Below are 14,547 nucleotides of genomic sequence, written 5' to 3'. Positions count from 1 at the left end.
AAGAAAGCGAGGAGGGAATGCAGATGAGGGAATAAAGAGGAGGCGAGAACCTAAGCGAGTGAAAGGCGAGCAAGCGAAAGCAAGGTGAAGATAACAACAACACGAGAAGACCGCCACAGGATGGATATGAAAGAGGCATGCAAATTAGACGACCAAACACGGACATGAAGCGAGAGGGAAAGGAAGCGAGGCAAGTGAATGGCGCGTAACACACACACACACACACACACACACACACACACACACACACACACACACACACACACACACACACACACACACACATGTACATAGTTATGTCCGTATTCAGAAACGCTTTGCTCTCTCACCACGACTGTTTTCCAAGGCCACAGAGATGATTAACGGGTTCTTCAAGAGTGTTTCTCAAAATAATAACGTAGAAATCTTCTCATTCTGCCTACAGAACCGTAAAATCACCTTTAAAAATGCTCTGCTCTCACTACGACTATTTTCGAGGGCCACAGAGATGATAAGCAGGGTTTTCAAAAGTGTATCTTCATGTATTAACGTAGAGATCTTGTCACTCTGGCTCTAGAACAGTAAAATCACCTTTAAAACGCTCTGTTCTCGCCATGACTATTTTCAAGGGCCACAAAGATGATTAGCGAGGTTTTCAGGAGTATTTCTCAGGTAATAAAGTGGAAATCTTGTCATTCTGCCTCTAGAACAATAAAAACACCATAAAAACTCGTGTTAATTTAGATGAAACCCTTTGAAATAGCGGAGGTGAAGCACAGTTTCAAAGGATGCATCGAGAAATTATACTAGTGAGAAACGATAGAAATGTGTGAAAATTAGCAATGTTTGTGTTCAGGCAGGCAGGCAGGCAGGCAGGCAGGACAATAGATCGGTGGAGTGTGTATTGCTTGGAATGAGGTCATGTGTGTGCGAAAAAAAAAGAGCAAAAGAGTGAGAAAACCAAGGAATCTATGAAAAGGTGGGAAAAATATTCGCAGTAAACTGATAAGACAAAGAGGAAGAAAACTGGAATTATGTATATTCTAGTTTTCCTGAAGACAAGACAAACTTTACTCTTAGTTCAAGTAAAAGACACTCTGAAGTACTTTTTTCAATCTTTGGCGCAACTAGACAGAGAGAGAGAGAGAGAGAGAGAGAGAGAGAGAGAGAGAGAGAGAGAGAGAGAGAGAGAGAGAGAGAGAGAGAGAGAAACTTCTAAGGGAAACACTCGTCATTTTTTGAGTCATTTTAAGAACTACGAGAAACTCTGACAGCAATCTTCACTTTGAGAGAATAACACGACGAAGACAATAAAAAAAGAGAAAAATCAGACAAACAAGCAGACAGAAAGACAGACAGACAGACAAACAACACAAACACAAACACACACACACACACACAGGACGCACCTACCTTCAGAATCCTCACACTGAACCACACTTGGGGCTTCTCAGTAAAGGAGAGGGAGAGGCGGGACACATGTGGAAAGGGCGCCTCCATATCCAACGTCGCCGTCACCACCACACGCCCCAGCACCGCCAGCTTCTCCACGCCCACGTCCAGCTCCACGCCCATCCTGCGCCGTGGGGAGGGACGGAAGGAGGGAAAGGGGTCATGATGGAGTTAACGAGGAAGGCACACAGACACTGACATAGGAGGAGGCGGTCAGGGAAGGCACCGCGTCGTTACAGAATATTCACAGCGACTCAAATGGTGTGATATATAGCCCGAAGTTATAAACGGCTTGCTCTCTCACCACGACAATTTTCCAAGGCCACAGAAATGACTAGCCAGGTTTTCTAGATAGTTTCTCCTTTTAGTAAACTAGAAATCTTCCCAATCCACCACCCGAATCACAAAAATACTCTTCAAAACACGAGTATCTTCAACTAGAGCCTTTGACAAGCAGTGATGGTGAGAGAGCAAAGCGTTTCAGAATATAGGCTATACAGGCCCGCATTCTTAATTAACCACTTTGCTCTCCCACCATCACTGCTTTCCAAAGATACTTGTGTTTTTTTAAGAGGTTTGTTAAGGTTCTGGTGATGGACTGGCAAGATTTCTAGCTAGTTAAAAGGAGATACTGTCTTGAAAACCCTGCTATAGTTGTCTCTGTGGCCTTGGAAAGCTGTCATAGTGAGAAAGCAAAGCGTTTCTAAATACGGGCCATAATAGTGAAGGATAAATGTGGAAGGAAAAAAAATAAAGAAAAAATGGTTAAGAGAGAGAGAGAGAGAGAGAGAGAGAGAGAGAGAGAGAGAGAGAGAGAGAGAGAGAGAGAGAGAGAGAGAGAGAGAGAGAGAGAGAGAAATTGGACGTAATATGAAGGGGAAAGGAGGCGGTCAGTGAATGGAGGAGAGAGAGAGAGAGAGAGAGAGAGAGAGAGAGAGAGAGAGAGAGAGAGAGAGAGAGAGAGAGAGAGAGAGAGAGAGAAAAGGCGAAAGGAGAGAGATGAAGGCGGCCAGTTGAAGGGAGAAGCAGGGAGAGAGAAAAGATATGAGAAAGAGTAGGAAATATGAAGGAGAGGCGGAGCATGAAGAGAGAAGCAAGGTGAGGGGAGAGGCGGAGCGTGAAGGGAGAAGGGGAGAAGGAAAGCGAAGGGAGAGATGAGAAAGTACATGATAAGAGGGAGAAGTGAGAAATAAAGAGGGGAGAGACATGACAGTTAGGGAAAAGGAAAAATGAGAGGATAGGAGAAAAGAAAGCTTGAGAGAGAGAGAGAGAGAGAGAGAGAGAGAGAGAGAGAGAGAGAGAGAGAGAGAGAGAGAGAGAGAGAGAGAGAGAGAGAGAGAAAAGGAAAGCTGAATAGTGAGAAGGAAGATGAATAAAGTAAATAAGAAATAGAAGGGAAAGAAATAAGGAAAGAGTTAACAAGGAAGGAAAAAAAAAGGATGAAAGGAGAGACACGAAAAGAAAAGAAAAGAAATGAGATACAAGACAAAAACATAAAAAAAGAGAAAAGAGAAAATAATGAACAACAAGAAAATCAACAACAATGAAGAAAGCGCGGAAAAGAGTGAAATATAGGACACAGCGAGAAAAGAAAAGAAAAAAAAAAGAAAAAACAAGACAAGACAATAAGATAAAAGGTGGAAGAAAGAAGAAAGGAGAAATGGAAACAAAAAAGAAGAGAAGGATGAAAAAGGAGGAGATGATGCATGAAACTAACAAGAAAAGTTGACAAAAGAGGAGGTGAAAGAGGAAGCGTGTGAAATTAAGGTTGAAATTATGGAGGAGGAGGAGGAGGAGGAGGAGGAGGAGGAGAAAGACATAAGTGTATAGGGAAAAATGGAAGGAGATAATGAAGTGTGTGGAGGAGGAGGAGGAGGAGGAGGAGGAGGAGGAGGAGGAGGAGGAGGAGGAGGAGGAGGAGGAGGAGGAGGAAGAGACAGGTAGGAAAGAATACAGGGAGTAGGGAGAGGGAAGAAGGGTGAGTGGGAGAAGGAAAGAGAGGGAGGAGAGAGAGAGAGAGAGAGAGAGAGAGAGAGAGAGAGAGAGAGAGAGAGAGAGAGAGAGAGAGAGAGAGAGAGAGAGAGAGAGAGCAAGGGAAAGGGGTGAGTCTGTTATTGTTACAGACAGGTAGGCAAGCAGGCAAGGTAAGAGAGTGAGGGACTGTCAGTTTCTCTCTCTCTCTCTCTCTCTCTCTCTCTCTCTCTCTCTATTGACAACTTAATGAGAACTTGCATTACTGAAATTTAAGGCTGTAGCTGTGTGTGTGTGTGTGTGTGTGTGTGTGTGTGTGTGTGTGTGTGTGTGTGTGTGTGTGTGCGCGCGCGCTGTATTACGCCTTACATACCAACACGCTCTGTATACAGTAGAAACACACACACACACACACACACCACAGCCTCACCACACTCACCCTTTCCCGCCAATCCTCGCAGAAAGCACCGCGGAAAAGGAGTCAGAGTCCAGGGCGAGATCGCAGACGAGTGCTATGGTGTGCGTCGGGGCGTGGGCTAGGCCGGGGGGAGGGCGAGTCGGGCAGTGTGGGCGGCGGGGACTGGTTGGATCTGTAGTGGCTGTCACGTCCCACGCTCGCACGCTCCGCAATACTGGCGTTCGCTCCCCGAGGCTCAATTGTTTTAAGGATATAGTCTCTGTGGAGGGAAGAGAAGAGGTAGTGGTAGTGGTCAGTGGACGAGAAGTGACAGCCAGAGTCCAGACAGAAAGTAAGTAAGTGGGTGGATAGCAAGGAACGAGGACGCTAGACAATAGATAAGACAGTGACGGCGAGAAATGTAGGATACGATGAAAAGGAGGACGAGAGATGACAGACAGAGCGACACGAGAAGGAAAATACTGTACGAGAAAAAAAAAAGAAGCAGAGAATGAGACTGGAAAGAGGAAAAGAGATGAAAGAACGACGGAAAGAAATGTCTGATGGGATGAAAGAAGAACGAGAGATGAAAGAAAGACGAGAGACAAGAAGGAAAATAGGATAGGATTGAGAAAGAGAGATGAGAGATGATAGAGCAATAGAGAGAAATGTAAACGCGTAAGCAGAAAGAGAATGACGATCAAATGAGAGAGAGAGAGAGAGAGAGAGAGAGAGAGAGAGAGAGAGAGAGAGAGAGAGAGAGAGAGACGAAGAAGAAACTAAATAAATACGAATAGAGAGTAGAATGGAAAGGAAAAGAGGAAAGACAAGAAGGGTACACACAAATAAAATGGGAGAGAGAGAGAGAGAGAGAGAGAGAGAGAGAGAGAGAGAGAGAGAGAGAGAGAGAGAGAGAGAGAGAGAGAGAGAGAGAGAGAGAGAGATGGAGGAGATGGGAGAGACAGAAAAGAATAAAAAAAAAAAAAAAAATGGGGGAAACGGAAAGGAGATGGAAAGGAGGAAAAGGAGATAAAAGGGACGTAAAGTTGAAAATGGAATAGGAGATGAAAAAGACGTGGTAAAGGAAGTAAATACGAACAGTATATTAAAGGATGGAATGGGAAGATGGAATGAAGGGGGAAATAAGAGAGAATGAAAGAGGAAGAGGGAAAATGAAAGAAATATTGGACGAAAAGAAAAGTAAAACACAGAAAGAAAAGGTGATGAAAGGAAAGAAATGGATTAAAGGAGCCTGGTGCGACAAAAGTAATGAATCAGTGTGTCCCTTTTAACTTAATTACTTCTCATTACTAAAGTGGTGAGCTAAAACTAGTCAGAGTGGTGAGCTAAAGATAGTTGCCCCACCACCTCAACACTAATTTTTGCCTCCACACACTACATAAAACCTCCTCAACACTAACTTTTGCCTCCACACACTACAAAAACCTTCCCCAACACTAACTTTTGCCTCCACACACTACAAAAACCCTCCCTAACACTAACTTTTGCCTCCACACACTACAAAAACCCTCTCCAATACTAACTTTTGCCTCCACACACTACATAAAACCTCCTCAACACTAACTTTTGCCTCCACACACTACAAAAACCCTCCCCAACACTATATTTTGCCTCCACACACTGCAAGAACCTTCTCAACATTAACTTTTTCCTCCACACACATCAAGAACCTAGCATCAATTAACCCATTCACTGTCATCTCCCGCATCTTTCCTCTTTTCTCATTCACTCTACTGTAAGACTCAACAAGCTCGTCCGGCGTGACTTCCCCTTGGTGAACTCGTGAATCCTTTACTGATCGACGCTTGTTTAAATGACTGTCTAATATTCAACTGTAACTAGAGTGTGGCTGACTGGCTGGTAGTTGGACATTACAGTTTTATCTCCTGTCTCAATTAATCCCTTCAGTACTGAGACGCATTCTTTACCACGAATTTTGGGTATGGTTAGACGATTCTATTCATATTAGGAAAGGTCTGTGGAGGTATGAAGATTAATGGACAGAGTCTTCACTATTTTAATCCCCCACTAGTTTCTGAAGTAGTATAAAATCGCCAAATGGTAACCAGAATGAATATGAAAACGTGTCACGGTACTGAAGAGGTTAACCATTCACCCTGGGACACTTTCTCGTTATATAGCCACGTGCAAACTGGCTAGAAATTACAAAACCTATTCCTTCCCATCCCTTTTCTGTCTTTCAGGTGGTTATAAAGTACTGTGAACTACTGGATATAACCATGAAAAAATTCTTATTATTGCCTCTGTGAATAAAAAGCTGACACAGATGCAAGAGATGATTGAATACAGATATCTAGACGAGGGCGAAGAGGGAAGCAGTTGAGACGTGAGAAGATAAAGGAAAAAAGAGTAAATACGATTAGGAGATAGTGAAAGAAGATAGGACAGGAATGTTATTTACGAGAGAAGGAAGAGGAGATGAAGATAATAAGATAACGAGAGAGGAACCACGAACAGAGGAATGATAATGTTAGTTAGTTGATGGATGAATTAGTTGAGTTGACTGAGTTAAACTATACTGATGACCTTCGGATACTTTACAATGGGAACTAAGCAAGAAAAGGTATAAAGAATAGAAATTAATCAACTTGCAAAAGAGGGAACGAGGACGAAGTGGTAGTGGTGGTGGTGGTGGTGGTGGTGGTGGTGGTGGTAGTAGTAGTAGTAGTAGTAGTAGTAGTAGTAGTAGTAGTAGTAGTAGTAGTAGTAGTAGTAGTGGTGGTGGTGATGATGTTGGTAGTAGTAGTAGTAGTAGTAGTAGTAGTAGTAGTAGTAGTAGTAAAATAATAGCAACAACAATAATAATAACACACATGCAACCATGAAAGAAAATGAATAAATAAACACACACACACACACACACACACACACACACACACACACACACACACACACACACACACACACACACACACACACACACAAAATGATACACCAAGTTTACAGTCACCTTAACCAAACAAACACCATTTCAGTGACACACAAAACAATACTTATTATATATATATCAAAATAAATAAATAAATAAATAAATACAATAGAAGATAAAATAAAAACAAGGACAACAAATAAATAAATAAAAGAATAAGAACAAAATAAAATAAATGAATGAATGAATGAATAAACAAAACAGAAGATAAATTAAAACGAATAAATAAATAAAAAACAACCAGCAACCCGCGCAACAAACACAATGACGGAATAAACAAATGCAGAGACACGAACACACTCAAAAATATTTAAACCTCGTATCAAAATATGTTTTTACTTCCATCACATATCCCTACCCTACCCCCTCCTACTCCCCTTCAACCTCCAAACCATCCCCCTCTCTCTCTCTCTCTGGCCCGTATGCAGAACTACTTTAGCTCTCCCACCACAGTTTTCCAAGGCCACAGAGACAACTAGCCTTATTTTCAAGACAGTTTCTCCTTTTAATTAGGCAGAAATCTTGCTAATCCACCACCAGAACCATGAAAATACCCTAAAAAACACGAGTATCTTCAACTAGAGCCATTGGAAAGTAGTGATGGTGAGAAAGCAAAGCGTTGAAGAAAACAGGCTCCCTCTCTCTCTCTCTCTCTCTCTCTCTCTCGTTTCACCTTCGCATTGGGGCATCAGATAACATTTAGCCTACCCTTTCCTTGCTCCTCTGACCTTCACATACACAAATCTTCCCAAAAAGAAGATTCCACACCACACACATCCAGGTACCTAATTTCCTTTAAAGGAGATGATATTTCGAGGCCCGCATAGAGAAGCAGACAGGCAGACAGACGCACAGACAGGCAGACAGGCAGATAGATCACAGGAATAAGCCAGTAATCCTCCTGCCATCAAGGACACGCCTCAACGCAGCCACGGTAAACAAGACTAGAATTTCCTCATCTTTAGCCCAGCGGGAGTGAAGGTCGCCCCCGCCGCGTGACGCCTTGACCCCCTTTGAAGCAGTCCTGTGATGGTCTTAACGGCGGATCTACGTGGGGAAAGGCAGACTGGAGTGGCTGGGAAATTGAAGGGGCGGTGGGAGTGACGTCTTCTGCTGGTTCGGTTTCACGTCTTACTTCGAGAACTGTTTGTTATTGATGTTTTTTTATTATTATTATTATTATTATTTTTTTTTAAAGCGGGTGTTTGGGTTATAACTTGGGGCCGCAGTGGTACAGTGGAACCATGCGTGCTTTGGGGTCAGCGGGGTCTCCAAGCGCACGGGTTCGAATCCTGTCCACGGTCCGAGTGTAGGTTGGGTTTCCTCACTCGCGACAACGGTTTCCTAGCGGATGGGTTTTGAGATACGAGGTACCCCAAAAAGTAACCCCCCTTTAGCCCATAAATTCCCGTAAAAAGACCACATGGTATAAATAAAAAAAAAAAAAAAAATTAAGATGTCACGTGAGCCCCGCACGGAGGAGAGTTCTATTCCACGAGTTTTAAAGGAAGTTATTGAGGTTTTCAAGAGTGTTTTCGTGTTGCTAGAGAGAGAGAGAGAGAGAGAGAGAGAGAGAGAGAGAGAGAGAGAGAGAGAGAGCAACATACTAATAATCCGTGACCTTTGAAAACGGTTCTAACGAGAGAGCAAGAGTCAAAGCTTACGAACTAAAGGCCTTGCTATGTTCAATGATAGAGCAAAGACTCAACCTTCTGAAACACTCCTGCCTACACGTCCACCACTTTCAAAACACCACAGCTAAAATTCACACATGTTTTTAAGTGTGTCTATCGTTCTAATGAAAGATCAACAAGACTTCTACGTTATCAACAGGAGAAATACTTGAAAACACCACTGATTATGTTGAAAATGGTCGTAATGAGACAGCAAAGCGTTTCCTGAATACGGATTTAACGCCACAGAGATGATTAGCAAATTTTCAAGAGTGCTTCTCCTGTTAATAATGTAGAAATCTTGTCAATATGCCTCTAGAACCGTAAAAGCACATTAAAAACAAGTATAAATTTAGGTAAAGCCTTTTGAAATAATGGAGGTAAAGCTCAGAAGTATGTAAGAATACGAGCCTATAATAATAAATGGGAGGAAAGTTTAAATTACAGCGTGTATGCATTGCCCGCTTGTGAAGTGTTGTGATAGTCTTACGAAGGGATTGCGTGGGGAGGTGAGACGGTCCAGTAATGCTCTTATGTTCTAGTCGGCGCCACAAAACAAAAAACAGAAGACAAAAAACAAACCAGCGAATATCAGTAGGAGGAAGTGATAACATAAGTTCATTTAAAATATTCCCTTTGCATGATGCTCTTAGTAAAAGTTTGTTTAGGGAAAGTGTGAAGACTCTGAAACACTCTTCCTCTTTATCCGATAGCACAAGGAGTGAATGAATAATGAAAGAAAGTACTTCTTTACGATGCTCACTGCTGCCTCTTTGCATAATGCTCTTTGTAAAAGTTTGTGTGGAAAGGTGCAAAGATTCTGAAACACTCTCTGCTCCCTTCGATAGCACAAGGAATGAATAAATAATGAAAGAAAGGACATTTTAGATTGCTATTACATTACGAAGCTCGTTGTTGCCCGTTTGCATAATGCTCTTAGTGCAAGTTTGTTTAGAGGTGTGAAGATTATGAAACAAGCACTTACTCCATTTGATAACACAAGAAGTCAATAAACAAGAGAAAAAAAAAAGACGTTCCATATTGTTACTTCTGTACGACGCTCGCTGTTGCCTCTTTGCATGATGCTCTTCGTAAAGGTTTGTGAGGGAAGGTGCAAAGATTCTGAAACAAGCCATTCGATAAAACAAGGAGTGAATAGATAATGAAAGAAAGGACGTTTTATATTGCTACTACAGTACAACCCTCGCTGTTGCTTCTTTGCCCTTTGAATACAAGTTTGTGTGAGAAGGCGTGAAGATTTTGAAACACGTCTTTACTCTATTCCATAACATTAGGAATGAATAAATAATGGAAGAAAGGACGTTTTATATCACTACTTCTGCACGACGCTGCCTTTAGTTTGATACTCTCACTACGAGTTGACGTGGAAAGGTGTAATGATGACGAAACGCTCACTATTCAAAGACACAAAGAATAACAAGGTAAGTGCTCGAGGCAGGGATATTTAAGTTACTCTATACGATGCCTCCTCTTGAAATGTCACGATACCTTCACGATGTGCTTACGTGGGAAGGTGCAATGGTTCTGAAATTCTACATTCGCCGACTAAAATGAATAAATAAAAGTAAAAATAAATGAATCAGATAATAAAAAATAAATAAATAAATAAACGAAACGAAAAGAAATACTAACAGAATAAACAACTTGGTGAATAATTGACGTGGGGATGTTTGGAGGACTATGTACATTCAGCAAACAAGAAAATAGATCAATAAAATAAAATAAATAGAAGAAATAGACAAAAAAATCTAAATAAAAGTAAATAAATAAATGGAAATAAATAAAAAAGTAAATAAAGTGAAAATAATATAAATGAAATAATAATAAATGAACAAGGTAAATATCTGAGGTAAGAATGTCTGAATTACTGAAGCTGAAGTTTGACCAATTCAGGACCAGGATACGTTTCCATATTCATCCTGCTTACCATTTGGCGATTTCATACAGCTTCAGAAACTTGTGGTGGGGATTAAAATAGTGAAGAGTCTGGCCATTAATATTCTGACCTCCATAGACCCTCACGTCAATAAAATCATCTAATCACACGCAAAAACAAAGATAAAAATGCGTCCAAGTACTGAAGGGGTTAATGATACCTTTACAGTGTGTTTGGGTGGGGAAGGTGAAAAGTTTGTTACACCATTATGTTTTCTTTGTCAAGGGACACAACAATATGGTACACAATAGGAAGGACATTAGTATTCCTTCTGTATGTTCCTTTGATCCTGTTCTCTTGTCCTCTCCGTCTTTCTTTCCTCTTTTTTTTTCTCCCTTAGCACTGTTGACAGAATAATAACACGGGATTGATAATGAGGACCAAGAGGAACAAAAGGAAGACTAAAATTTTTCTCCTTATATATTTTTCTTCTTTTATCTTCGTTCCATCCTCTTTTCCTTCTTCTCTTTCTTCCTTCCTTCGCGCGGTCGTCTTCCATAACTTCCTTCTTTCATCTTCCTCAAATAATAATAAGAGTAATATTTTTCTTATTATTCCTGTGCTTTCTTTTATCCTTCTTTTTCTTTCCTCCCTCCTCTTTCCTTCCTTCCTTCCTTCGCACGGTCGTCTTCCATAACTCTCTTCTTTCGTCTTCCTCAATCAATACTAAGACGAACATCTTTTTTTAAAATTCCTGTGCCTTCTGTCATCCTTTCTCTCCTTCTTCCCTTTCTTCTCTTCCTTCGTGCGGGTCAGAGAAAAAAAAAGTATAAAATGGCAAGAGAAACACAATATTAATCCTACTTTTTTCCTCTTCTTTCCTCTTGTCCTCTTCATCCTCTTTGCCTTTCTTCCTTCCTTCCTTCCTTTCTTAGCCTCGCGCAGTAAATAATCATAAAAGCAACAGATTACTTTCTTTTTTACCTTTTCTTTCATAAGCACAAGAAGGAAAAGATGAAAGACATTAAAATATTAAAGTAAAAGTGGGAAATAGAAGTATAAGTGTGTGCGTTACGAATACAGAGCTAACAAGTGGCACAAAACTCAATGATGGACACAACATACTGACTGACGAGCCTAAAATCAATTAACATGGAAACGCTCTTTCTATTCATAATTTTCCAACTTTTAATTATTCTCCTTCCGTTCTTGTTGTTTTTTTCTCTCTCATCTTTTCTCTTCATTTTTATTTATTTTTATTTTTTTACGAGCATCTTCGCAGCTTAAAAAATATAATCTTAAAAACATCACTTTTAAAACATCATCAAACAACATCTTAATATCAATATCTTTTTTAAAAACATCTTCTTTAAACATCATCTTAAAAACATCATCTTAATAACAATATCTTCTTGAAAACAACATCATCTTGCCAATTTAGCCCCTTCAATACTGGGACACATTTTCACCTTGAGATTTGTGTATGATTAACCCATTTTATTGACATCAGGAAGTGTCTATGGGGGTCAGAAGGTTAATGGCCATAGTCGTCACTGCTTTAATCCTCCATATAAGTTTCTGAAGCTGTATAAAATCACCAAATAGTAAGCAGAATGAATATGATAACGCGTCCTGGTACTAGAGGGGTTAAAACAATATCATCAGAATCTTAGCACCATGAAGGAAATTATATTAGGTCTAGTCTATCATATTTTTTGCTGTTTTTTCCTCCCGTTGATCATTCAATCTCCGTAAACAGGCTTCTTTTTTTTTCTCCTCCTCCTCCTCCTCCTCCTCTTTGCCTCCTCCTCCTCCTCCTCCTCCTCCTCCTCCTCCTTCTCTTCTTCTTCTTCTTCTTCTTCTTCTTCTTCTTCTTCTTCTTCTTCTTCTTCTTCTTCTTCTTCTTCTTCTTCTTCTTCTTCTTCTCCTCCTCCTCCTCCTCCTCCTCCTCTTTCTCCTAGAATTTTCGCAGTTAAGAATAATATCAACAGCAAAATGGCGACAAGACACTATTCTACAATATCAACTGTCATGATTTGATATATTTTACCCTCATAAACATTCTCTATAACCATTTTTCTCAGCATGTTCGGTTCAGAGTTATCGGAGTATTGGATCTATTGTGTGCTTAAGTATTTATTCACTTTATTTTCTCACTCGTCCTGCTTATTCTTCCTTACTTCTCCTTCTTCAAATTAACAGGCAAGAATAAATGTATAATAACAAGAGTAATTAATTGAGTTTTATACTTTGCTTCTTTTTATTTATTCTCTCTCTCTCTCTCTCTCTCTCTCTCTCTCTCTCTCTCTGTCTGTCTGTCTGTCACCTTACACAGTCAATAAGAAAATGCAAGCAAAGAAAAATGTCACGTCCATGTATTATTGTTGTCAGTCTCTCCTGCTCCTCTTTCATCTCCGCGCGGGTCTTCATCTTGCACAGTTAAAGAAGAAAAAGACACGAAGAAAATAGAACCGTAAATAAAAATGGTCTGGTATGTGTTTTAGTTTCACTATCTTCTCTTTCTTTATCTCCTTTCCTTGTCTTCCATCACGCATCGTTAACGAATAGGAAGATAAAATGACGGCAAGGAAGACAAAAGGCATCACGTTTATATCTTCTTTTCACTGTTTTCTTCCCTTCATCTCCTTGTCTGGTCTAAGTTTCAATTCACTTTTTTTCTCTCTCTTCATCTCTTTGCCTTATCTTTCGTCAATTAACAGCAAAAAAAGATAAAAAAAAAAAAAGGCATCACGTTTATATCTTCTTTTCACTGTTTTCTTCCCTTCATCTCCTTGTCTGGTCTAGGTTTCAATTCACTTTTTTTCTCCCTTCGTCTGTTTTGCCTTGTCTTTCATTACGCATCGTTAACGAATATGGAGATAAAATAACGGCAAGAAACACAAAAGGCATCACGTTTATGTCTTATTTTCATCACTGTCTTCTTTCCTTCATCTGCTTGTCTGGTCTACGTCTGAATTTCACTTTTTTCTCCCTTCATTTTTTTGCCTTGTCTTTCATCAATTAACAGAAAGATAAAAAAAAAAAAAAAGGCATCACGTTTATGTCTGATTTTCACTGTCTTCTTTCCTTCATCTCCTTGTCTGGTCTACGTTTGAATTTCACTTTTTCTTCCTTCGCTTTTTTTCCTTGTCTTTCACCACGCATCGTTAACGAATAAGAAGATAAGATAACAGCAAGAAAGACAAAAAAGCATCACGTTTATGTTTTACACCTTCATTTTCTACCTTCCTTCATCTCCTTGGCTGTGTTTTGCCTCGCGCGGCTCAAACTAAGGACAATATACTAAAACATTTCTACCCCGCTCCTCCACCACAGTCAAAAGCCTCTTAGGTAACGTGACCCGGGTTTCTAAGGACATTTTTCACGGTTCTAGTAGCAGACTAACAAGATACCTATTATTAACTGGAGAAATAGTCTTGCGGTTACTCTATTCATCTCTGTGGTCTTGGAAAAGTCGTGGTGAGGGAGCAAAGCGTTTCTGAATCTTCATTAAATTCATAAGCCTGTAATTCAAGTGTCATGGGTTTCTAAGGATAATTTTACGATTCTGGTAACAGATGAGTAAGATTTTATACATGATTAACAGGAAAACTCTTCTTTATAACCCAACTAATCATCTGTGTGGCCTCGGAAAACAGTCGTGGTGAGAAGACAAACAGTCTTTGAATATTTGCACTACATTCAAAAGCCTCTAATTAAACTGACACGGATTCTTTATGATTCTAATGCATTAATAGGATTTACACATTATTAACAAGAAAAAAGTGTTTATAACCAAACTAATCTTCTCTGTGGACTTAGAATGCAGTCGTGGTGAAAGAGCAAGGCACTTCTAAATACAGGCTTAAGAACTGTCCCTGTTTTGTCGGCCGTATTAAAAAAAACGCCTTTCTCTCTTACATAGATAATTTTCCAAGGTCACAGACACAACTAGCTGGGTTTTCAAGAATTCCTCCTATCCATAAACTAGAAATCTTGCCACTCTATCTCCAAAACCATAAAAAAAAAACACTCTTAAAAACATGAGTATCGTCAATTTGAACCTTAAGAAAGCAGTGATGGTGAGAGTAAAACGTTTCAGAATACAGGTCTGTTCCCACGCCTCTCCCTGAATGTACTACGCGCCGTACACAGTTCTGGAAGGCTACACCGCCCACCTTTCACTGTCAGGGCCGCGTGCTGAGCC

General features: G+C 40.2%; 1 protein-coding gene across 14 annotated transcripts in view; it reads right to left on the bottom strand.

The window, feature by feature from the left end:
• LOC123498926 overlaps window positions 1-14,547 on the bottom strand; it is a 124,909-nt gene that overhangs the window by 21,959 nt on the left and 88,403 nt on the right. For all 14 annotated transcript variants that reach the window (XM_045246476.1, XM_045246482.1, XM_045246475.1 and 11 more), the window contains 2 exons: window positions 3,842-4,079; window positions 1,393-1,555 (listed from right to left, as the gene is read on the bottom strand). In XM_045246476.1, coding sequence (XP_045102411.1) covers window positions 1,393-1,555; window positions 3,842-4,079 — 401 coding nt within the window. The remainder of the gene's footprint in view (window positions 1-1,392; window positions 1,556-3,841; window positions 4,080-14,547) is intronic.

This window comes from Portunus trituberculatus, chromosome 48 (genome assembly GCF_017591435.1).
Source record: "Portunus trituberculatus isolate SZX2019 chromosome 48, ASM1759143v1, whole genome shotgun sequence".
Lineage (NCBI taxonomy): Eukaryota > Metazoa > Arthropoda > Malacostraca > Decapoda > Portunidae > Portunus > Portunus trituberculatus.
The sequence above is the reverse complement of the archived record's forward strand: the minus strand, read 5'-3'. Positions and strand labels throughout refer to the sequence as shown.